Source organism: Paramisgurnus dabryanus, chromosome 24 (assembly GCF_030506205.2).
Source record: "Paramisgurnus dabryanus chromosome 24, PD_genome_1.1, whole genome shotgun sequence".
NCBI classification, from domain to species: domain Eukaryota; kingdom Metazoa; phylum Chordata; class Actinopteri; order Cypriniformes; family Cobitidae; genus Paramisgurnus; species Paramisgurnus dabryanus.
The window spans coordinates 9,554,715-9,578,792 of record NC_133360.1 but is presented as its reverse complement, the minus strand read 5'-3'; the positions used below and the strand labels follow the sequence as shown (position 1 = coordinate 9,578,792).

General features: G+C 35.8%; 1 protein-coding gene across 1 annotated transcript; it reads right to left on the bottom strand.

Moving 5' to 3' along the window:
- Positions 1–1,018: 1,018 nt before the first annotated feature.
- Positions 1,019–21,258, bottom strand: LOC135726328 (aldehyde oxidase 3-like). Its single transcript, XM_065244632.2, has 35 exons — positions 21,138–21,258; positions 20,823–20,880; positions 19,502–19,598; positions 19,291–19,399; positions 19,087–19,213; positions 18,951–19,012; positions 18,462–18,539; positions 17,804–17,884; positions 17,081–17,225; positions 16,861–16,953; positions 16,394–16,545; positions 13,140–13,233; positions 12,955–13,064; positions 12,695–12,879; positions 12,447–12,609; positions 12,266–12,355; positions 12,016–12,185; positions 9,271–9,397; positions 8,530–8,652; positions 8,356–8,452; positions 8,097–8,221; positions 7,698–7,831; positions 7,323–7,410; positions 7,122–7,208; positions 6,772–6,963; positions 6,396–6,623; positions 6,164–6,259; positions 5,955–6,083; positions 4,891–4,965; positions 3,995–4,047; positions 2,991–3,105; positions 2,850–2,915; positions 2,585–2,773; positions 2,212–2,379; positions 1,019–2,110 (listed from the first exon to the last, which is right to left on the bottom strand). Exons 1-35 carry the CDS (start codon positions 21,195–21,197, stop codon positions 2,048–2,050), a joined length of 4,029 nt encoding a protein of 1,342 aa, XP_065100704.1. The 5' UTR covers positions 21,198–21,258; the 3' UTR covers positions 1,019–2,047.
- Between the last annotated feature and the right edge of the window lie 2,820 nt (positions 21,259–24,078).

The window sequence follows — 24,078 nt, the reverse complement described above, 5'->3', positions numbered from 1 at the left end:
TTACAGAGATTGCGTATTTGTGTATGTAATGTACAAGACCTGTGAAAAAATTAATTTAAACGATGATAACTTTGATTATACAAACAAATCTACTTAAAGAAAAAACTCAATGAGATTTAAATGCAAATTAATGGAGAATTGGGATTTATAAGCCGTCGAGCGCCTCCTGGTGTAATTGATCCATCATTACAAAGGAGGATAATAAACACATATCAAATGAGACACAATAAAGGAAAAATATAAGTTTGAGGCAGTTGTTCACCATTACGAAGAGTTTTGAAACCTTTTGGCACGAAGGTCTAGTAACCCTTTGCATTTCAGCCGCACGTGTCTCAAATAACATCGAAATGCTATATGCAGTGATTTTTATGACATATTACAATTAATAAATGCAATGCAAATTATATAAAATGGACAACTTAACTAACATGAAAAAAATTTAGTGTGGGACTACTTTAGTATTTACACTAGTAAACAGCAGTAGACACTAGTTTATTCGTAATAGTTAATATTAAAGTATACTATGGTATTTACTACAGTTCATCAATTCGCCATAGTTAACACTACAGAATACTAAAGTATACATTAACAAAATGTATTAATTACTATGATATACTTCAGTTAATACAGTTTACTATAGTAAATACTGAAAAATATGACAGTATTTTTCATGTTGGATGCATCTCAAAAGTAAAACAATACAAATAAAAACTTTAAAATATTAAAGTTATCTTACAGCAAGAACTTTGTCAATGGTTTGTTTACTAATCTGACCACCAGATGTCGCCATAAACCCGAATGATAATTGTATTTTTACAAATGTATTTTATTGCCTTGATACTATTTACGTTATAACTATTAAACAAACTATTTATGTATACAAAAAAATGTTTTTTTTTTTCTTCAATTTTACTTAAGAAATGTACAAGTAACCAAAGGTGGTAAAAAGTATTAAAATATAGTTAAATGTTACCAGGGTTCGTGAACTAACAATGAATAATACTTTATCAACATTCAATTTTTTTAGTACATGTTAATTTTAACAAATGTATATGTAAACATTAGTTAATGCAATAGAAACTATGAACGAACAATAATACATTGCAAACGAATAAACTTAAAAATAAAAAATATGTTAGCTCATAAATATCTGTTAACAAAATATCTTTTTTTTTAAATGCCAAAATAGAAATATATTTTGGATTACGTTTACACAATATATTTTCACTGATATATATTTTTGAAATATATTTAAAAAATTAATACATTTTAAAGCATCCTCAAGTGCAATATGTCGGATTTGTTCTGGAAGCGCTGGGTAAGGAGTAGTCTATATCTTCCTGGACTTCAGGAGCGCCAGAAGTGGAATACTTCCAAAAGAAACTTTGTTCCAGGACATCTTGTGGTGCTGGTGGATGATATGGCACCTCTTGATAGAATTGTGGATACTATTCTGGATAAAATGGACTGTCCATCATCCAGTCAATTTACCATCATTTTGTCAATTTACCATCATGGTGTGACAACATTACTGCATATATTTATTTAATATAGAAATATAATTAGGTAAAATATAACGGTACTAATTTGTATATTATAATAGAATTTAATTCATGAACAACACAATCTTAAATGTCGCTTGACAGAAATGCAATATAATATACATAAATATATTTTCAGTGGTCTATAAAGACCTTACAAAATGAACTGTATTGTTTTTATTACCTTAAAATGAGTCGCAGTCAGGTTTCTACAGTAGCCCTAAACGGCCTCTATAGAGCGCATTTTATAATTATGTTGTCTCAGATATAGAAAAACTGAATATAGATGTATGTTGCAAATGTGATTACTGTAAATTATCAAAATTGGTAATAATAAAGAAATTGAAATAATGATTTGTTATAACATACACAGCATGGGTACAATGTTTTTGTTAGTATTAGTTGGTAAGCTGATAATACTTATATTGATAAGAGCAATATAAATGCTTGTGTTGCCCATATAAGTGTTAGATAAAAGTATTATGATGTTTTAATGATAATATTGATTATATGTCCAAAGCCCACGGCTGAGCTGATCCAGAAGTTGATCCGGCTTTACTTTGTAAAACCTTTAAAATAAAATAATAAAAGCATCTCAATATCATTACTTCATAACAATTACAATTTAACCATGTATAAGTGATTTTAACACATGATTTTATTTTCGTACCATGTTTGTGAAACGTGTGGCACAGGCGAGACACGTCCGCTCTGGGGTGGCAGGGCTGTTCAGGGTGAACGCTCCAGTTAAACCCGCATCCTTACGGGCAGCAGCCACGGCCTCTTTGATAGCGAAAAACACAGAACTGCCTAAAAACAGACACGGCTCACCTATCCCCTGAAATAATATATAAGAATAAAGAAAGAAAGTTTTATTTGGTGATATTTCCACTTAACCCATGTATAAATGCGAAAAACGCAAGAAAAAATGTTGCTTACGGCGTACCAATAAATCGAACGCAAAATAAAAATTGAGCCAAACTTGAAATGAAGTAAAAATTTAATTAATATGAATTGAATATGAATCAATATGAGTCGATCACCTTTGAAGAGTAGATGGCGAGAGGGTTTGACGATCCGGCTAACAGGTAGACGTTAAACTTCAGAGGAACGTCGCAGAAAGACGGGATCTTGTATTGGCCCGGCCCACGTGTGTACAACATGCCAGAGGGAGAAAACTTGAGTTCCTCCATTGTGAAGAGACCCAAACCCTGTATGAACGATCCCTCAATCTGACACAAACACATAAATATCAATATCACAAAGAAAAACAACATCTATAATGTCCTATAGTAGCAAGTATCTTACCTGACCAATGTCGATCGATGGATTTATACTTCTGCCGATATCGACGACCATATCGGTCCTCAAAGTCTAAGAGGAAAAAATACACAAGATGATTTTACTAGTGCAACAATAAAAAAAATGTATGATAATGTATAGGTTTACCCTGTACTCTCCAGTCAAACAGTCCAACTCGACCTCACTGCAGCACACCCCGTATGTGAAATAAGCATACGGCTTTCCCTCTTGCTTCTCCCAGTCCATATACAAGTCTTGACCTCTGATAGCCAAAAAAACATTCACAAACATCAAACAAAACGAATGTGTTTTGTCTGTATGAATCCTTTGTTTCTTATTTGATGATGCAGTCCAGGAATTTAATTGAATTGTTTTAAGTCATTTTTGTCAGCAAAGTTGCTCTTATTAAAGGTGCAGTGGGACTTTTAGAAGGACCTCTTGACATAAATGCAATATAATATACATAACTATATTATTAGTGGTGTATAAAGACGTTTCATAATGAACGTATAAACCGTTTTTATCTACGTCTTCTTACATGGAAGAGCCCTAAATAGCCCTAAATTGTCCTGAAGCGTGGCTACCGTAGCTTCTCTATGCGTTTCGAAATTGAGGGGTGAGCTGTGAAATGAGCTGTTAGTTGCAATTTGCAACCTCACATCCAGATGCTTCTAAAAACCCACACTGTACCTTTAAGTCTAATCAAATAAATACATAAAATTAAAGTTGCTTTTGTTCGAAAACGGTGATATTTCACCAAATCAGACACTGCCAAGATCTCATTTAAAGTAGGGATGCACCGATATGGAAATTTTGGCCGATACCGATAACCGATAACTCTTTATATTTGGGGGCCGATAACCGATATATATATAGGCCGATAAATATTCATATTAATTACCCAATCAAAACTCCACATGGCTAGCAATGAGCAAGTGAAGTGGTTCAACAAACTGAAATAATCCATCATTTATCGGCTTTCATTTATCGGCCTAATTTTGCTATCAGACCGATAACCGATAATATTAAAAATAAGCAGTTATCAACCGATAACTATATGTCGGCCGATATATCGTGCATCCCTAATTTAAAGCTCCAAAATGTATATTGGAATTTGAAGACTGAGGGGTTGTTTAGAGGGAAATGTTTACCTGTAGTATCCAGTAGCCGACAAACTAATCTTCTCCAAAAACGCAGTCATTATCTTTAGCGAAAAGATAGTTAGGAGTTAAACCCACAAATACAATAAAACTATTAAATAAAACTCTATGATTCATCTTGCCAAGCCCATCCTTTGCGTGACTCCGCTCTGATTGGTCAGATGATCCAGTCTGTTGTGATTGGTCTACTGCGTACAGCGCACAGGGAGGTTCAAATTTTTGCAGATGTACATGTAGAACGTAGACGGGGATTAGGCAAATTGTGACAAATTTAAGCGCATTTGTGCATAAAACAACAAAAAATATCTGCCGATGGGGTAAGAAATGTCTTTACTTTTTTTAAACACTTAATTCAAGAAAAATCAAAGAAAAAAAATTCTTACCCCATTGTCAGGTTTTTTTTTGCTGGTTTTAAGGACAAATAAATGTTATATTTTTTGTCTGTGAACTAGACTTATTTTCTTAGGTTATTTTGCTTATCAAGAAAATACATCCTGATTTAAAAATCGTCTCGGGTACGTTTATAACCCTTGCACTGCAAAAAAATATTTTCAAGAAAAAAAAATCTTAGTATTTTAGTCTTGTTTTCAGTAAAAATATATAAAAATTCTTAAATTAAGATGCTTTTTCTTAATGAACAAAACGACCCAAGAAAATAAGTCTAAATTTTTTAAATCAACGCGACGTGTAGTCCATTGCAATTTATATATGGTTTTCGTTTTCAAAACGCATTTTTGATTGATGCAACTTATACTCTGGAGCGACTTATAGTCCGGAAAATACGGTACATGACACTCTGCATGAAAGTAATTTAAACCATTCACCTTTAAAAATATTTACTATGAAACACTTATAATAAATACATTTCAGTAATGTATCTGCTTTACCCAGTTCTGCCATGTACCATTAGGATTCTTCTTTCTGATTGGCTCAAGTCTTTTATACAAAATTTGACAGGCATCCTGCAAAATAACGCAATGTTATAAAATAACCAAAGACAAACACTGAATATTATCTTTGTCAATTTGACTTATAAAGGGACATTCCACTTGAGTTTAACTCTAGCTCCCCTTGAGTTAAACATTTGATTTTTACCGTTTTGGAATCCATTCAGCTGATATCCGAGGCGCTAGCACTTTTAGCATAGCTTAGCACTATCAATTGAATCTGATTAGACTATTAGCATCGCGCAAAAATATAACCAAAGAGTTTCGATGTGTTTCCTACTTAAACCTTGACTTTTCTGTAGTTACATCATGAACTAAGACCAACGTAAAATTAAAAGTTGCGATTTTTTAGGCAGCTATGACTAGGAACTATACTCTCATTTTGGCATAATAATCAAGGACTTTGCTGATGTAACATTGCTGCAGCAGGCGTAGTGATATTACGTACTGCCCGAAAATAGTCCCCTTGGTTACTTTCAATAGCAGGGGACTATTTTCGGGCAGTGTGTAATATCACTACGCCTGCGGCAATCATGTTACATCAGCAAAGTCCTTGATTATTACACCGGTTTGAGAGAATAGTCCTAGCCATATCTGCCTAGAAATCGCAACTTTAATTTTCCGTCGGTCTTAGTACACGATGTAACTACAGAAGGGTCAAGTTTTCAATAGGAAAAATATCAATACTCTTTGGTTATTTTAGCTCGATGCTAATGGTCTAATCAGATTCAATGGATTATGCTAAGCTATGCTAAAAGTGCTAGCGCCAGACCTGGAGATGAAAAAAAGTGGAATGTCCCTTTAATAACAGACACTAAGTTCAAAACTAAATGGAATATTTGGGAATATTATATATGGAAATTTTTAAAAAATACACAAAATTGGTGGAGGGGGATTGGAATATTATATATGTATATTCTTTTCAATATTTCTAAATAAATTCATACACAGTCTATTGGTACGGTCAATCACTGTCTTTAGCTATGGGATTGAATGTTGGGTACCTGTACGGCCATTCCATTCAAATCCGTACCAAAGGATGCAGCACACGGGCAGGTGTTGGGAACGCACTGCGTGCTGGTCTCAGAGATGTGAATCAGAGAAGTTGGGATATTCAGCTCTCGACTGGCAACCTGTGAGATTCCACCACATAAAGTTGTCATCCATCTGCAAATCTTTAACCTCAAAAGATTGCAGAGAAGTACAGAAATACCTGCTGGACTTTAGTGTGTAATCCTTGACCTATTTCTATTCCACCGTGGCTGACTAACACAGATCCATCATTATATATATGCACGAGAGCAGCAGCCTTTAATATAAACACATGACAGATTAATGAGAGTTTGCGTTCATGCATACTTTTATCCAAAGCAACTTACAGTGGATTCAAGCTATGCATTATTGGTTATTATTAACATATCAAACATGTTTTAGGTAACAATAACCTGGTTAAGGAAGCCCTTTGTAAATCCAATGCCATATTTAATGGGCACAATGGCGATTCCCTTCTTTTTGTACTGGTTTTCCTGGTTGAAGATATCGATGGCCTGACGTCGTTGGTGGATGTCGGCTTTTTCTTTGCATTCTTCCCAACAGCGGACGAGATTCTCCGGATCGAACTTCATCTTGTAGTGAGTGAGCGAGATGCCTTTGTACATGTTTATTTCTCTGATCTGCCATTCAGAAGAGGAAACTTCAAAATTTATTTGGAATATCAAGTTCAAGATTCAATTTGAATAATTTGAAACAATTAAACTGGTATTTGGTTAATGGTATAGAATCATAATGAAGCAAAACAACATTTAATGAGCAACACCTGACCTCTTCGGGCCGTCGGCCGAGTTTATGAGCGACATCGGTGATCATATTCTCGATGACCAGCATGCACTGGGGAACACCGAATCCTCTGAACGCAGTATTCGATGGCAGGTTTGTCCTGCAAGCTGCTGATTGGCCACGCAGGTTTGGTATGTTATAGGCATTATCAAGATGTAATAGGATCTTTTCAGCTACCTTGAAAAATAAATAAAAAACAATGAAAAATTATGTTTCGTAATATACCAACATTTACACAGGCAACTACTGTATTTGATGGCGACTATACCAATTAAAGAGCTCAAACTGATTGTACTTTTCTTATATATCTTCAACAGAAGTTTGACACATCTTACCACTACAGACTTATCTGCCGTGTTTCCAGCATTGAGGTAATATTGAAAATCAGCTGCCGTTATTCTCCCGTTTTTCATAAATCCCACCTTTTCAACACAGATACGCACACATAAGAAGTAAAATCATAAAATAAAATCATACACACTAATGTAATAATAACTATTATTTAATGTCAGAAATTAATATGTTTAGTTTATTGCCTTATACTTCCCCCACACTGGGTTGCGTCCTCCGGTTATCAGCATGTCCTCGCCTCTTTCTAATACACATCGCACTGGCCGTCCAGTCCTGGACGTGAAAATAAGATTAGCAAAAATCACAAACATGAACTATTTAAAACTATTTATCAGGTAAACAAATTTTACTTTTTCAATCGTTAATACTTTTAATCGTTAAAAGTCGAAAACACTAATTACCATGGTTTTGGGAGGACTTTGCAAGAGAACAAAATTACGTTTAAGTCTCATAACATTGGTTAATGGAAACGTCGTCTTATCGCAATTGTTTTTTGTCGACATTTAGAAAATAACGCTTTGCGCAAATCTTTAATGGAAACGCAGCTTGTTTTAACTCACTTCCAGGCAGCGACGGCGGTAATGGATGCCAAGATGGAGGTTTTGGAGACTTTGCCACCGAATGCCCCACCCACTCGTTTAACATGACAAGACACGCGATTGGACGGGATTCCCAACGTCTCGGCTATTGCCTCCTGCAGCGTAAAGACGAAATTCAGAAAACATTAAAAATAAAGTATGTAGCTTTTGGCCAATAGTGGCATCAACACACCAACATCGGCACAACCAATAGTGTGACTTTGGGGGAGGGATTACCTGTTTTTTTTACCAATGGAACACTAGGGGATGTGTGAAACATTGCGTCTTCCAAAATAAACAGACGCTCATTGATATTATTATTATTATTATTTTATTCATCTTATCATTTCTATCCATAACGCTTTGCTAAACAAATCATACCTGTATAAATGTAGGATGTTGGGTGGACAAATACACTTTCATCTCCTGTTCTTCCCCAACAGGAACGACCAGAAAACTCTGTGTTTCCAGGTAGAAATGTTCTTGCCCTCCAATCCGAATCTCTCCTAAGACACAAGCCATAAATACATCAGAAAATATCAAAAAGACTTTAAGTTCTTCAAGATCTTAGAAATATTTTGATGTGCAAAGCAGTGCAATCTTTTTTTAGGCTGTAGATGGTTCTGGTAGCACATTTTACCTTCATAGACTTGTTCTGCATCTTCCAAAGCCTTTTCAACATCTCCTCTTCCAATTTTCCGCTTAGGTAAGAAGAATGACTGCTTTTCTATGGCTTCCTGCAAACAAGATCCAAGAACAGATTCATAAAAACATTGTTTAACAGGAATTCATGAGATGAAAAGTCTCCGCTCACTTCCAAAGTAAAGATGCGATCCTGCAGATCTTCGTAGGTGATCTTCACCAACGCCGCTCCACGTTTAGCGTGAGCTTCAGAATCTGCAACCACGGCGCAAACCATCTGACCAACACAGGTCACCTGATGACACATTGGACACAAGCGACATTGTCTTATTCACTTTGTGACCATTTAAAATTCATATTTCTGTTTTAAATATGAATTAATGTCGAATCTCATTTGGTTCTTGTGTGTCTCGTCGCTAGTCATCATGTGCATGTTTCGTTATGAGACATGCGAGAAGTTATGAGATTCAACCTTATTGAATCTCAGATCTAAACTTACGATGCTGATCATGTACTGTATGACGTATTGAGCTCAAAATATTAATCTTACAAACGTATAATTTCAGAAGACAATTATTCACCCACTGGAATCACCTTTACTTTAATGATAAATAAATGTGCTTTTTAGAGCTTAAAGATCTTAGGTTAAGCTTGTTGGTTGGTTTAAGATGGAAGTAGCTGGTTTAAGATGATCCTCCCAGCCTGGCAAAGATGGTTAAGCTGATCTTTCAGCCTGGTCAAGCTGGTGGGTCAGCTGGTTTTATCTGGTGGGCCAGCTGAAAACATGGTCAAAACCCCTCTAAAACCAGCCTGCTACACAAGCTTAATCAGTTAAAACCAGGATGGGAGAGCTTAGGCTGGTTTTAGCTGGTCTTTTCAGTAGGGTTATGCAAAACAGTCAACAAAAGCAAACCTCGCTTTTAGCCAGCAGTTCTTCATCGAAGCCCACGATGTTCCTGAACTTCTTGCCTGGTATGTCATCAGCAATGACCACGTCCACCACACCAGGCAACTTTAGCGTTTCACTGAAGTCGATACGTCTGTAGCAAAAAAATAAACAAATTATGATAAATTCAAGTTCAATTTAGTAACAAAGTAATGACAAATGCCATTGACATATGGCAAAAAAAATTGTCTGGCCAAAAATATGTTTTACATTTACTGTGTGCTAAATTAATTTTGTAAATAAATAAATGTATTTATTTATTTTTTTAAATATATTTTAAAATATACAAAAAAATGGACAAAAAATATTGGTGAAAAACTCAATTTTTGCAAATGTATTTCAAAATACATTTCAGCAAATTATAATTTTTTTTGAACATTTTTGTAGACATTTAAAATTATATTTGAAAATATATTTTTGCTGTATGGGTCTTTTAAGCTTTATTATAGCATTGGATAGTGCCCCATTTTTAAAGCTCCATAAAGTGCATCCATCAATCAAAACTAATCCATGCACTAATCCATACAGTCAAAAATGTCTTTTGAGGTAAAGCAATGTTTTTTTGTAAAATTGGGTCAGAGGTTTGCCTTCCACCTGACCTCAACTCTCTAGTTTATAAAGCTTGAAATATAAATAGTTCCTTAAAAAAAATCTCCACTGGTAGACATTTCAAGAAAGTCATTTAAAGGGGACATATCATGAAAATCTGGCTTTTTTTCATGTCATGTTTAAGTGCTATAATTGGGTCCCCAGTGCTTGTATCCATCTAGAAAATGTGAAAAAGAAAAACCCAGTAACTTAGTTTTGGTAAACAATTCTCGGTAGCACTTTATTTTACAGTACGTGTACTTACCTTGTACGTATATGGTAAATAAGTTGTACTTACCGACAAATGTGTGTTACTTACTTTTAGGTATCTACATGGTAATAAAGTGGTATCATTACTGTACTTACCAGTGGTAAATACTTGGTAGTTATTATGTAACTCTAGATAAGTACTGGGTATTAACATATACATACTTATAGTGTAGGTATACTGTAAGTAACGAGAAACATAACTGTACTTACAAATAAATGTACAATATAAGTATTAAGTATTTACAGGCAAGTTAGGGTTAATGACAGGTATTTATAGTGTACATATATGATAACTAATATCAAACACTACTGTACTTACAAACTGTATATACACAATAAGCGTGTACTAGTGAATGTACCCAGTAGTTAATGCATATGATAGTCAATGGTTGGGTTTGCCTCACAGTAACATGTATATGATGCTATAATCTTAGGTGTTAGATCCTTTGTAATAACTGTGTAAAAAGCAACACTTTATTTTACAGTCCTGTTTCCATGCAGTTATCATGGACGTACTAGTGAATGTACACAGTAGTTAATGCGTATGATAGTCAACGGTTGGGTTTGCCGGACAGTGACATGTATATGATGCTATATTTTAGGTGGTAGGTCCTATGTAATAACTGTGTAAAAAGCATCACTTTATTTTACAGTCCTGTTTCCATGCAGTAACCATGGACGTACTAGTGAATTTACCCAGTAGTTAATGTGTATAATAGTCAATGGTTGGGTTTGTCTCACAGTAACATGTATATGATGCTATATCTTAGGTGGTAGGTCCTATGTAATAACTATGTAAAAAGCAACACTTTATTTTACAGTCCTGTTTCCATGCAGTTACCATAGACGTACTAGTGAATGAACCCAGTAGTTAATGCATACGGTTATTTAATGCTTGGTTTAAAGGACAAAGATACTGAGTCTGAGTACCAATATGGCACATCAGTAATGTTTGTTCTTAGTTATCATATACGTATGGTATAAGTATAACTTACACTTGCCTGCAGTTACCACACACTTATCGTGTATATACAATTTGTAAGTACAGTAGTGTTTCTCATTAGTTACAGTATACATACACCATTTGTGCCGGTCATTAACTTACACTGGCCTACAGGTACCACACACTTATCATGTATACAATTTGTAAGTACAGTAGTGTTCGATATTAGTTATCATATATGTACACTATAAATACCTGTCATTTACCCTAACTTGCCTGTAAATACTAAATACTTATATTGTACATTTATTTGTAAGTACAGTAATGTTTCTCGTTAGTTACAGTATACCTACACTATAAGTATATATATGTTATTACCCAGTACTTACCTAGAGTTACATATAACTACCAAGTATGTACTACTGGTAAGTACAGTAATGATACCAGTTAATTACCATGTAGATACCTAAAAGTAAGTACCACACATTTGTCTGTAAGTACAACTTATTTACCATACATGTACAAGGTAAGTACACGTACTGTAAAATAAAGTGCAACCCAATTCTCTGCAAGCATGTGAAAAACAGCTCATTGAAATTTGGCTCCCTTGTGATGTCAGAAAAGAATAATACCGCCCCTTAATCTGCTCTATCCAACCACGGCACTGACATTTAGTGCAGAGATCAGCTCATTTGTATTTAAAAAGACAAACCCAAAATTGCAAATTTTTGCTCACACCTACAAAGTGGCAATTTTAACATGTTATAATAAGTTATCTTTATAGGATTTTGAGCTAAAATTCTCATATTTACTCAGGGGACACCAGAGATTTATTTGATATCTTAAAATATCTTGTGAAAGCTCCCCTTCAAAACTGTACTTTGTTTCTGGAGCGTGTGCGTGTCTCTTACGTGATCTTGGCATGCGCTCTGGAGCTGGTCACGATCGCTAGGAAAAGTTCACCGTCGATATGAGGTAGATCTGCACAATAAACGGCTTCTCCGGTCGCCTGGCTCAGAGCCGTACGGTGAACCATGGGTCGACCCACTGGATCCTGTGCCGACTGACTCTCTACGACATTCTGTGCACATAAACTCACTGTTTATACAACCATAATATAGAGTACATAAACACATTATTCAATGATAGATAGTGTTAAACCTGAAACTCCTGGTAGCCGGGCTGAATGTGTTTAGGTAAAGGCTGGATCGTGCTTTGGAGCTCTTTGGGTATTTCCTTTAGTATCACATTCTGTAAAACACACACATGATAGTAAACAACCAAATATGTTTCCAAATGATGTTCATGTGATGTAAAAGACTGAATATGAGATCGTGTATACCTTCTCTTGCAGGTATTGGAGTATGAGCAGGTTAAATTTAAACAGCAAGCTAAGGGTCAAGGATCTCCGAAAGTCCACCTTCCCACCCGGAGCCGACGCCATCAGAGTTACGTCATCCATCAGCGCCCTGTACCCGTCACTTAATGTTGCATCCTCCCAAGGTCTTAATAAGGACCAAATACAATGCTATTTATTATTTCTAAATATTTAAGCATGTACATGTATATGAAATTAAATCTGTGCATTACCTTCCAATGATTTTTTTGCACACGCCCTCAGCACTGACAATAGTTGTTCCCACTCCTCCATAATAAATGCTGATGTCTTTAACCACACTTGAGTTCTCGTTGAACCAAACACGCATCCCGGCGTTGACCGTAGCCAACGCATTCTCCTTACGTGGAGCGTGTCTGAACGCATGCACAACCTCATCCTGGTGAAAAAGTGTTATACGTTATCAAACAAATGTCTGCAATCTTACAGTAATAGTTATTCTTCTTATATTCACCTTTCTAGAAGCAGGAATAAAAACAGACAGGATGATCTCATTTGGCTTCACAGCTGTTTTTGCGAAACCCAAGAAGAAGTCTTTATCAATCGGCACTCTTCGTCGTCTCTCTGTAATGACAGATTGGCAGAGTTAAGACTTGCAAAGTACAACACCTGTGAAGTTCATAAAAGAAATGATCTCACCTTTAGACAGAGCGACCAGCGTGCATCTCCCAGCAGCCAGGACAGGGGTCAGATCGGAGTTTGGATATGCGCTTGCAATGTTGCCTCCCAGTGTCTACATATAAACACATGATAGGAAGCGTAATATAAATCACATTCAGAAAGTGTTTGAAATAAACAGGGTACATTATTTTAAAATAGTGTGGAAAAATAGTAGATAATTGTTTAACCCTTTGGGCCTTGAAATGAAAGGTGACATGACCTCCTATATTTGATAGGTGGACAGATAGCCAAAGAGAGAAAGAGAGAGGGAGAGAACGAGAGATAGACAGACAGACGGATAGAAAGATATGGATAGACAGCAGTCCAGACACAGATAGACAAGACAGATAGACAGCCAGCCAGACTCATAGACAGACAGACAGATAGACAGACACAGACATAGTTGATAGATAGACAGACAGACAGAGAGAGACAGAAAGCGATAGATAGACAGCCAGTCAGACACAGACACAGACAGACAGACAGACAGAAAGAGATAGATAGATAGACAGACACCCAGACACAGACAGACAGACAGACAGACAGACAGACAGACAGTTAAATAGATAGTATAGATAGACAGACAGACATAAAGACAGACAGATAGAAAGATATAGATAGACAGCAGGCCAGACACAGATAGACAAGACAGATAGACAGCCAGACAGGGATAGATAGACAGCCAGCCAGCCAGACTCATAGACAGACACAGACATAGTTGATAGATAGACAGACAGACATAGAGAGACAGAAAGCGATAGATAGACAGCCAGTCAGACACAGACATAGACAGACAGACAGACAGAAAGTTAAATAGATAGTATAGATAGAAAGACAGACATAAAGACAGGCAGATAGAAAGATATAGATAGACAGCAGGCCAGACACAGATAGACAAGACAGATAGACAGCCTGACAGGGATAGATAGACAGCCAGCCAGACACATAGACAGACAAACAGATGGATAGACACAGACATAGTTGATAGATAGACAGACAGACAGAGAGAGACAGAAAGCGATAGATAGACAGCCAGTCAGACACAGACATAGACAGACAGACAGACAGAAAGAGATAGATAGACAGACACCCAGACACAGACAGACAGACAGACAGAAAGTTAAATAGATAGTATAGATAGACAGACAGACATAAAGACAGACAGATAGAAAGATATAAACAGACAGCAGGCCAGATACAGATAGACAAGACAGATAGACAGCCAGACAGGGATAGATAGACAGCCAGCCAGCCAGACTCATAGACAGACACAGACATAGTTGATAGATAGACAGACAGACAGAGAGAGACAGAAAGCGATAGATAGACAGCCAGTCAGACACAGACATAGACAGACAGACAGACAGAAAGAGATAGATAGACAGACACCCAGACACAGACAGACAGACAGACAGACAGAAAGTTAAATAGATAGTATAGATAGACAGACAGACAGACAGACAGACATAAAGACAGACAGATAGAAAGATTTAGATAGACAGCAGGTCAGACACAGATAGACAAGACAGATAGACAGCCAGACAGGGATAGATAGACAGCCAGCCAGCCAGACTCATAGACAGACACAGACATAGTTGATAGATAGACAGACAGACAGAGAGAGACAGAAAGCGATAGATAGACAGACACCCAGACACAGACATAGACAGACAGACAGAAAGAGATAGATAGACAGACACCCAGACACAGACAGACAGACAGACAGACAGACAGACAGACAGACAGACAGACAGAAAGTTAAATAGATAGTATAGATAGACAGACAGACATAAAGACAGACAGATAGAAAGAAAGATATAGATAGACAGCAGGCCAGACACAGATAGACAAGACAGATAGACAGCCAGACAGGGATAGATAGACAGACAGACAGACAGAAAGTTAAATAGATAGTATAGATAGACAGACAGACAGACAGACATAAAGACAGGCAGATAGAAAGATTTAGATAGACAGCAGGCCAGACACAGATAGACAAGACAGATAGACAGCCAGACAGGGATAGATAGACAGACAGACAGACAGAAAGTTAAATAGATAGTATAGATAGACAGACAGACAGACATAAAGACAGGCAGATAGAAAGATATAGATAGACAGCAGGCCAGACACAGATAGACAAGACAGATAGACAGCCAGACAGGGATAGATAGACAGACAGACAGACAGAAAGTTAAATAGATAGTATAGATAGACAGACAGACAGACATAAAGACAGGCAGATAGAAAGATATAGATAGACAGCAGGCCAGACACAGATAGATAGACAGCCAGCCAGCCAGCCAGCCAGCCAGACTCATAGACAGACACAGACATAGTTGATAGATAGACAGACATAGAGAGACAGAAAGCGATAGATAGACAGCCAGTCAGACACAGACATAGACAGACAGACAGACAGACAGAAAGAGATAGATAGACAGACACCCAGACACAGACATAGACAGACAGACAGACAGACAGAAAGTTAAATAGATAGTATAGATAGACAGACAGACATAAAGACAGGCAGATAGAAAGATTTAGATAGACAGCAGGCCAGACACAGATAGACAAGACAGATAGACAGCCAGACAGGGATAGATAGACAGCCAGCCAGCCAGACTCATAGACAGACAAACAGATGGATAGACACAGACATAGACAGCAAGCCAGACACAGACATAGTTGATAGATAGACAGAGAGAGAGAGAGAGAGAGAGAGAGAGAGAGAGAGAGAGAGAGAGAGAGAGAGAGAGAGAGAGAGAGAGAGAGAGAGAGAGAAACAGACAGACAGACAGACAGACAGAAAGTGATAGATAGACGGCCAGTCAGACACATACAGACAGACAGATGTAAAGAGAGAGACAGACAGCCAAACACAGATAGACAGACTGACAGACAGACAGACAGACAGACACATACACATGGACAGATAGATAGACAGACAGACAGAGAGAGAGCGAGAGAAAGAGAGCTAGACAGACAGACAGACAGACACAGACATAGTTGATAGATAGACAGACAGACAGACAGGGATAGATAGACAGCTAGCCAGACAGCTAGCCAGACACAGACACATGGACAGATAGGCAAACAGACAGAGAGATAGATAGAAGGTTACAGGAGTATTCATTGTAGCTTTTCTGGTTCAGTAGCAGGAGCAATAAACCTTGACCTAAATGGGAGTGTTAACATTTTATAAAAAAGAGATGTGATATGAGTTACAGTACAGCCACATTACGGATCTGTTGTCCACCCAAGAGGTTGATCTGCTGCAGAAGAGCTCTGAACATGTGTGTGTTCTCTGGAGGAAAAGAACCAATGCTCTTCTCCAACACACTCTTCACAACAGACATACTGCAACCTGCGCCCACACAAACACCTACAAATACAAAACAATCTCCTGATGTGCACTGCAGGCATGGAGAATCACAATTGATCATCATTTCATAAATTCATAATTGTGTTCTTATAGATCAATTGGTTAGGGGGTTAGTGGGGGAACACAAACATCATGGGTTCAATTCCCAGTGAGCAAACAAGTTGCTTTGGACAAAAAAGTCTCTGCCAATATAATATTTATTATATATTATATAAATGTAATATTTTGATATATATGATGACATCATCGCATGGCGGTCTTATGTTAGAGTTAACCCTTACCTAACCCTAATCCTACACACAAACACAAACACACCTTCTGGTTTCTGTGTGACTCTAAACAGTTCATGAACTCGTGTTGGTGATACGAGAACCGGATGAAAGATACCCTTAAACTTAATGTCCAGACCTGGTGAATAAACAGAAAACGAATGAAATAAACTGCTAATTCAACTATAAATGAGCAAAATACATAAGAAATAACGTTAAATTAGTCAAACAGTTCAAGGTTTCTTTAAGTTGGGCCTGAATGTAACCTATGTTGGTGTTTCCCATGACAATAGGGGCTTGTGGGTGATCTGCTTTAAGCTGTAGCAGCTCATCCAGAGATCCAGGTGAGATCCAAGTCATTCTCTCTCCAATGAACTTCTGAGAGATTCGCTCATGTGACTCTGCCAATCTCTACATACACCGAAAATAACACCACAATACACCATAAATATATGAAATATGTTGTGTAAGAAGTGCAAAGGTCAAGGGGAACACACATACTGATAATACCATCCAGCAAAAAATACATATTCAAATATAATTTTAAATATATTTCAATATATACAAAAAATATATGTGCTGAAATATATAAAAAAAAAATGGCATTTTTCACCAATATTTTTTTTGGCCATTTTTGTTGTATATTTTAAAATATATTTTACACATAAATGTATTTTAAAGCATTTATATCTAACTTCCACATAACAGTTTTATAAAGGTTAAAATTAAATATATTTTCAACTGCAGAAATATACTTATACTTTTTTTTCATTCTATACTTTGAAATAAATGTTAATATATGAAGGTTAAAACGCAGTATACAGTATTTTCAAATTAAAAAATATTTTTATTTAAGCTTTAATTTCTATAAAATGTATTTAGCATATATTTAAAAACATATTTTTGGTCAAAGAAATTACTTTTTTTGCCATAAGGATACAAGACTTGTATACCCTACTAAATACTATAACCAGGTAGGTTTAACAAACCATGAGCTCGGGCGGGAAGATGAGATCCTGTGTGGGATCCAGAGGAAGCAGGCCGTCTTTATTAAACAGCTCTAGTTGACCCTAATAAAGATAGAAAAAACTGATGTTTGCTTATACAATGGTACAGTAAAGATGGTGTGACAACTAGCCCCGGTTATATACTGTATGTATGTTACCTGCATCAACATTAGAAACCCCATATTAGACCAACTACTTGATTTATGAAATGTCACCTTTCTGGCTCTCCTGATTTTGCCAAGTGGTTGCAACATTATGTTGACCCTGGGACAACATTTCAATCAACCAATCAGATTTCAGAAATACATTTACTTTAAGTTTAAGCTTACAACCAGGATTAGCTGTTTCTATAACATTGTTTTTCACTTATCATGTCCCTCTGATTTAAGGGTTTGGTTAGGGTTGGTGTTTAGGTTTAATTTAGAAAAATGTTGTCCTTGGGTCAACACAATATGTTGCCCTGAGGACATCAACCAATTGGCAAAATCAGGTTGAGCTCATGTTTCTGGTGATAAAAGTCAGTTTGTGAACCAGTTTAAACATTATATTACCTAAGTAAGTCATTTTTACTGTAAGTCAAAGTCCAACGATCAACACACAACAACAGTAAATGCCTGAAGTGACACACAAACACACTTACATTCACTACAGGCCCCACAGATCCATTTTCATTGGCCATGCAGCATGCGGTGCCATTTATCTGGCAACAATTCTCTCTCTGAAAATAACAGAAAATATTACAATATCACAATGTCAATGCCACAATATGCTATTCAGAATTGTATGGAATGCAAATAAGGTAAAAATAAACCTGCAACACAAGTAAATCATTCATACTGTAGTCAGATTAGTTAGAACATTATATTAATAGATAACAATCTTATATAAGATGTTTAGTTGACCCTAAGATGCATCATAACTGATCACAAACACAAATGCTTTTAAAAAATAAACTTTGCATCAAAGTTCTTCAGGGATAAATCAAGCGCATTAGAAATGGTTAGAGAAATGAATGAAGATGTAGTTTGAAAACATATCTGATCACGAGAAAGCCTTGCCAGGCGTGTGGCAAATGATTCATCCCCCAAACCGAATCACATTAGTAGTGAACCCAAGTATCTCTGTTTACCTCGCAGAACGTCCTGTAACCATCAACGATTGGCCTGTACCCCGTGCATCTGCATAAATTACCTGCGAAAGCAACATTTTAATTGTCATTCAAGATCATAGTACATATGTGAGATCGTGTTTGTGGGCGGCCGTACCAGCGAGACCCTCTGTCACCTCCTCCAAGGTGGGTTTTGGATTGTTCCTCAGTAAAGTGTACATGGACATCACCATACCAGGCGTACAGAACCCACACTGAGAGCCGTGAGCCTTTGCTATACGGTCCTGATGAACAAAACAAATACAGATTCATATGTCATCTGGCAGTAACAGGTGGATGTGGATTAGGTATGATCTCACACCTGGGCCGGGTGTAATTTGGTTTTGGTGCTCCCGATGCCTTCGACGGTCGTCACGGCGGCCCCGTGAAGTTGGCATATGGGAAGCAAGCAGGCGTTGACGGAGAAGTGACTGATTGGTGAAGAAAATATAGCTTATTGTGTATTTGCACAGCAGTTTATTATGCATGACACTGTATCTAACTTAACCAAATAGAAGTGAATGAAAAGATACCTGATGTTTTTGTTTTGAGGGTTGTATCTGGACACCATTACAGTACAGGCTCCACACCCGCCTCCACCACAGCCATACTTAGTGCCTGTTAACCGTACTACACACATACACACAAAAACTCAAGGTTGTAATGCATGACATTGATTTATTAATTCACTCTAATCCCATACTTCAGAATAAAGAGCGTCCAGTGTTTGGTTTTATATGGGTCAGACTGCAGTAAGCAACAGACATTTTCAGACCCGTAATACATGTAATATCAGTTTGCAAAATTATCATTTTTGGGTGAACTATCCCTTTAAGGGGCGGTTTCCCAGACAGGGCTTAAGCCTATCCCAGACTAAAATGCATATTTGAGCTGTCTTAACTTAAAACAGCTTCCCGTGAGATAACTAAAAATATATAAATGCCATTGTTTTTCTCAAGATGCACTCCAGTAATGTTTATTTTAACATATTTTTGTAAAAACTACTTAAATGTCCTACAATAACTAAGGCCTAGTCCTGGCTTACAGTAATCTAAACCCTGTCCGGGAAACCAGCCCTAATACCATACATAAATTAATAGTTCATGTACATCTTTATAATTACAAATGTCAAATTGTTATCATTAATATTTTCATTTATTCTATTACCAGAAAATAAATTATAAAAATGTAACGTAAAGGTTGTAAACAACAACTAAAAAAGTTATTTAAAAGTTAAAAAAAAACTCAACACACAAATATGTCATTATTTTTCGTTTACATATGATTACATGCACGCACGTGCACACACATACACATTTATATAATCCTTTCTAATTTACCCAAACGGCCAAAAATATATGCTGAATAGAAAGTAAATCTTAAATGAATATATTTTTGAATTTATAAATATATTTCGTTTTAACCTTCACATATTAACATTTATTTCAAAATGTATTTCAGGGGCAACAAATAGGCTACATTTCTAATTTTACAACCCATACGGCAAAAATATATTTTTCCTGGCCAATATAAAACATATAATTATAAAATGTATAAGTATGTGCAAAATATCAAATTAAAAGTATATTTTTGCAGTTGAAAATATATTTCATTTTACAGGTTTGTAACACATTTTTCTTCCAAAGCGAATATAAATGCTTTAAAATATAATTATTTTTAAAATATACAAAAATTAGCCAAAAATGTATTTTTGGTGAAAAATACATTTTTGTAAACATATTTTAAAATCTATTTCAGGACATTTTCTGTATATTTTTTAAATATATATTTTTATTTATTTTTTGGCCGTATGTGTATCTTCTTGATAAACGTATAATAATAATAAACAGATACATTTTTGCCTGAGATAAGACAGCAACGTAGTCTCCGGATCTGGGTTCTTCTCAGTTATCTGTTTTCAGAAGAAAAAAAAGTATTACAGTAGAAATGCATGTCCACTATTATCATGCATAATATATATAATATAACATTATATGCATCATATTAATATAAACTTTATGCAGATTATAATCAAGTTTCCATATGCAAACTGAAATCACTGCCACATATGCAGACTGCAACATTAAAACTTTAGAGTGCGATTTTATAAAAGTTACAGATTTGTGTGACTTTTAAAGTAAAAGTGTTGCAGGTGTGCATAAAAATCACCTTTTTCCCGTTGACATAGAAAATCAAGCCATCTTTTAGAGTTTGATCAGACATTTTCATAAAGTTTATGCACACTACGAACAGAAAGTGCAGATGTGATTTCCTGTGAGACTCCCACAAAGTCCGCACGATTGAAATAAAAGAGCTAGAATGGCAATATTAAAGCAATGAAATGGGCGGAGCTGTTCAAACCAAAGGTTGTCAGTGATTGGTCAGTAGCGGTGGGTTTAAAAATAATTTAAAACGTAAATAAAATCCAGTTTTACTTATGATGTCTTGTCAGTTAAATTGGTTGTCTTTATTGTTATAAATGTTAATTATTGCATATAAACAACCGCTTAGATACACTACACTGCTGCGCAGTCGTTGTTGTCACGCAGTCCCTGTTACTTTTCTCGTCGCTAACAGGATGAACCAATCATGGATAAGTATTTTTAAACGTCATATTACAGAGATTGCGTATGCAGACTTCGTTGTGTATGTAATGTACGAGACCTGTTAACAAATTAATTTAAACGACAATAACTTTCATTGTACAAATAAATCTACTTAAAGAAAAAACGCAATGAGATTTGAATGCAAATCAATGGAGAATTTGGATTTATAAGCTGTTGAGCGCCTCCTGGTGTAATTGATCCATCATTACAAGGGAGGATGATAAACACATATAAAAAATATAAGTTTGAGGCGGTTGTTCAGCATTACGAAGAGTTATGAAACCTTTTGGCACGAAGGACTGATAATCCTTTGCATTTCAGCCGCACGTGCCGACTCAAATAACAGCTCATGCAGTGATTTTTATGACATATAAATACATTTAATAAATGCGATGCAAATTAAATAAAATGTATAACCGAACTAATATGAAAAAAATGTATTGTACTTTAGTATTTACAATCGTAAACTGTAGACACTAAAGTTAATTCGCACTATACCTAGTTAATATTAAAGTATACTATGGTATTTACTACAGTTAATCAATTCGCCATAATTAATACTACAGAATAGTATGCATTAACAAAATGTAATAACGTTAATTACTACTTCAGTATTCTACAATTTAATACAGTTTACATATTACAGTATTTTCATGTTGGGTGCATTTTAAAAGTAAAACAATAATTAAATTATAATTAAATTAAATTTTTTTTTTTTTTATTAAAGTTGTCTTACAGAAAGAACTTTGTCATTGGTTTGTTCACAAATCTGACCACCAGATGTCGCCATAAACCCGAATATAATTTATAACTCAAACCACAAGATGGTGCCAGAAATATGAGTATTATTTTTTAAAACCAGCTCGTTTGTTAACTCAAAGAAACTTTACCACTGCTACTTAATCCAAGGGGTTAACCCTCCTATTATGTTACTGTTAACTTTGACATCTCTGGAAAAACAGGCTATTTGCATTTTTTATCATTTAAACCTACTTTTGGACTTTTCCTTGATACTTTTTGACTAAAAGTTACTTTTAGTGACTTTGGATAAAAGTGTCTGCCAAGTATATGAATGTACATACAGTACACACAGTGTTCCTGTAAAACTAATCTAATGAGTGTTTTTTACAATTCATATGTGTAAAAAACTAGTAAAACCGCTCTCAAATAAAATAAATGTTATATATTATTTTCATTTTACTAAATATGCATATATATAAATATATATACATATAAAATTTTAATAATGGGGTTAAAACTGTCAATATCATAAATATACACATTTTTATTACAAATACATACAATGAGATAAGAGAACAGTTAAGGTTGCACATTAAAATATATATTTTTTTCAGCAAATAAATTCTGAAAACAGAATAGTAATACAAAATATTACATGTTTTACTATGCTGTCAGATATGATGCTTGAGATGAAAAGTTTCTAACTTTAAAAGCACATAACTATCGTGACCCTGGTCTCACAAAGTTTTGAGATTAGAGGTAAACAACATTTTTGCTATAGTTTTTATTAGGCCACCCTGCCTGCCTGTCTGCTTTTGCCAGACTGTAATTACAGCTGTAGACAAGAGCAGGAAAATTACTGGGGTGAACAGAGAGACGGACGGTAAGAGAGATAGACAGAAAACTCTTATTTGTATAATTTAGTAAAAGTCAAATATGACCTGTGATCTCAACACCAAGTGTCATCCCATCATATTATGAAACAAGTCTAAAACTCCACAAAGGTTTGTGAACTCTATTATCAGTGTGTTTACTTATCTATATTCTCAAGGTGACCTTTCTTGCCTGATAAGTGAACTCTGAGCAGCAGATCTCTGACTTTTCATGTTTCAAAACCTCTAATGACATCTAATGGCCCGTTCTTTTCTGTTTATGGTTAACAGGATTGCAGGCTTCAATAAATTATCTATGTCCAGTTTTGGCACATTATGTAATACAGATTGTGTCCTTTCCAGAGGAAACATAAACACACATACACATGCACCATGCTGTGACCGCCTGTGAAGTGTGATCAGAGAAACCCTACAGTTAACACCCTACACAGAAATCTCTCCCCACAGGCTATTAGGGATTAGCTAAACACACACACACACGCACGCACACACACACACGCATGAAAGTGTTAACTATAAAATTACAGGCACATGCAGTGTGCAGTTGGACCACAAGAGGGCACTTATTGCACTATTTGTATTATTAAATTAAGATAATTTGTGCCCAATACTTAAAAAGAAAACCAATGCATGAAAATGCTTTTATATAATAACGGATATTTTGCATATTTACTTTAATCTCTACAATGTTATAATACTAATGTTGTAAATAGCAGCTTGTGACAGCATAAAAGCCTCAACATCTTGTGCTTCGGCCTGAACCAAAGATGCAAAGGTGTGTAATTATGTTTGTGTGTATACATGTGTTGGATTAAGGACTGAATGGATGTGTTTGGTGGGATCGGTCTTAACCGGTTCTATTGAATGTCT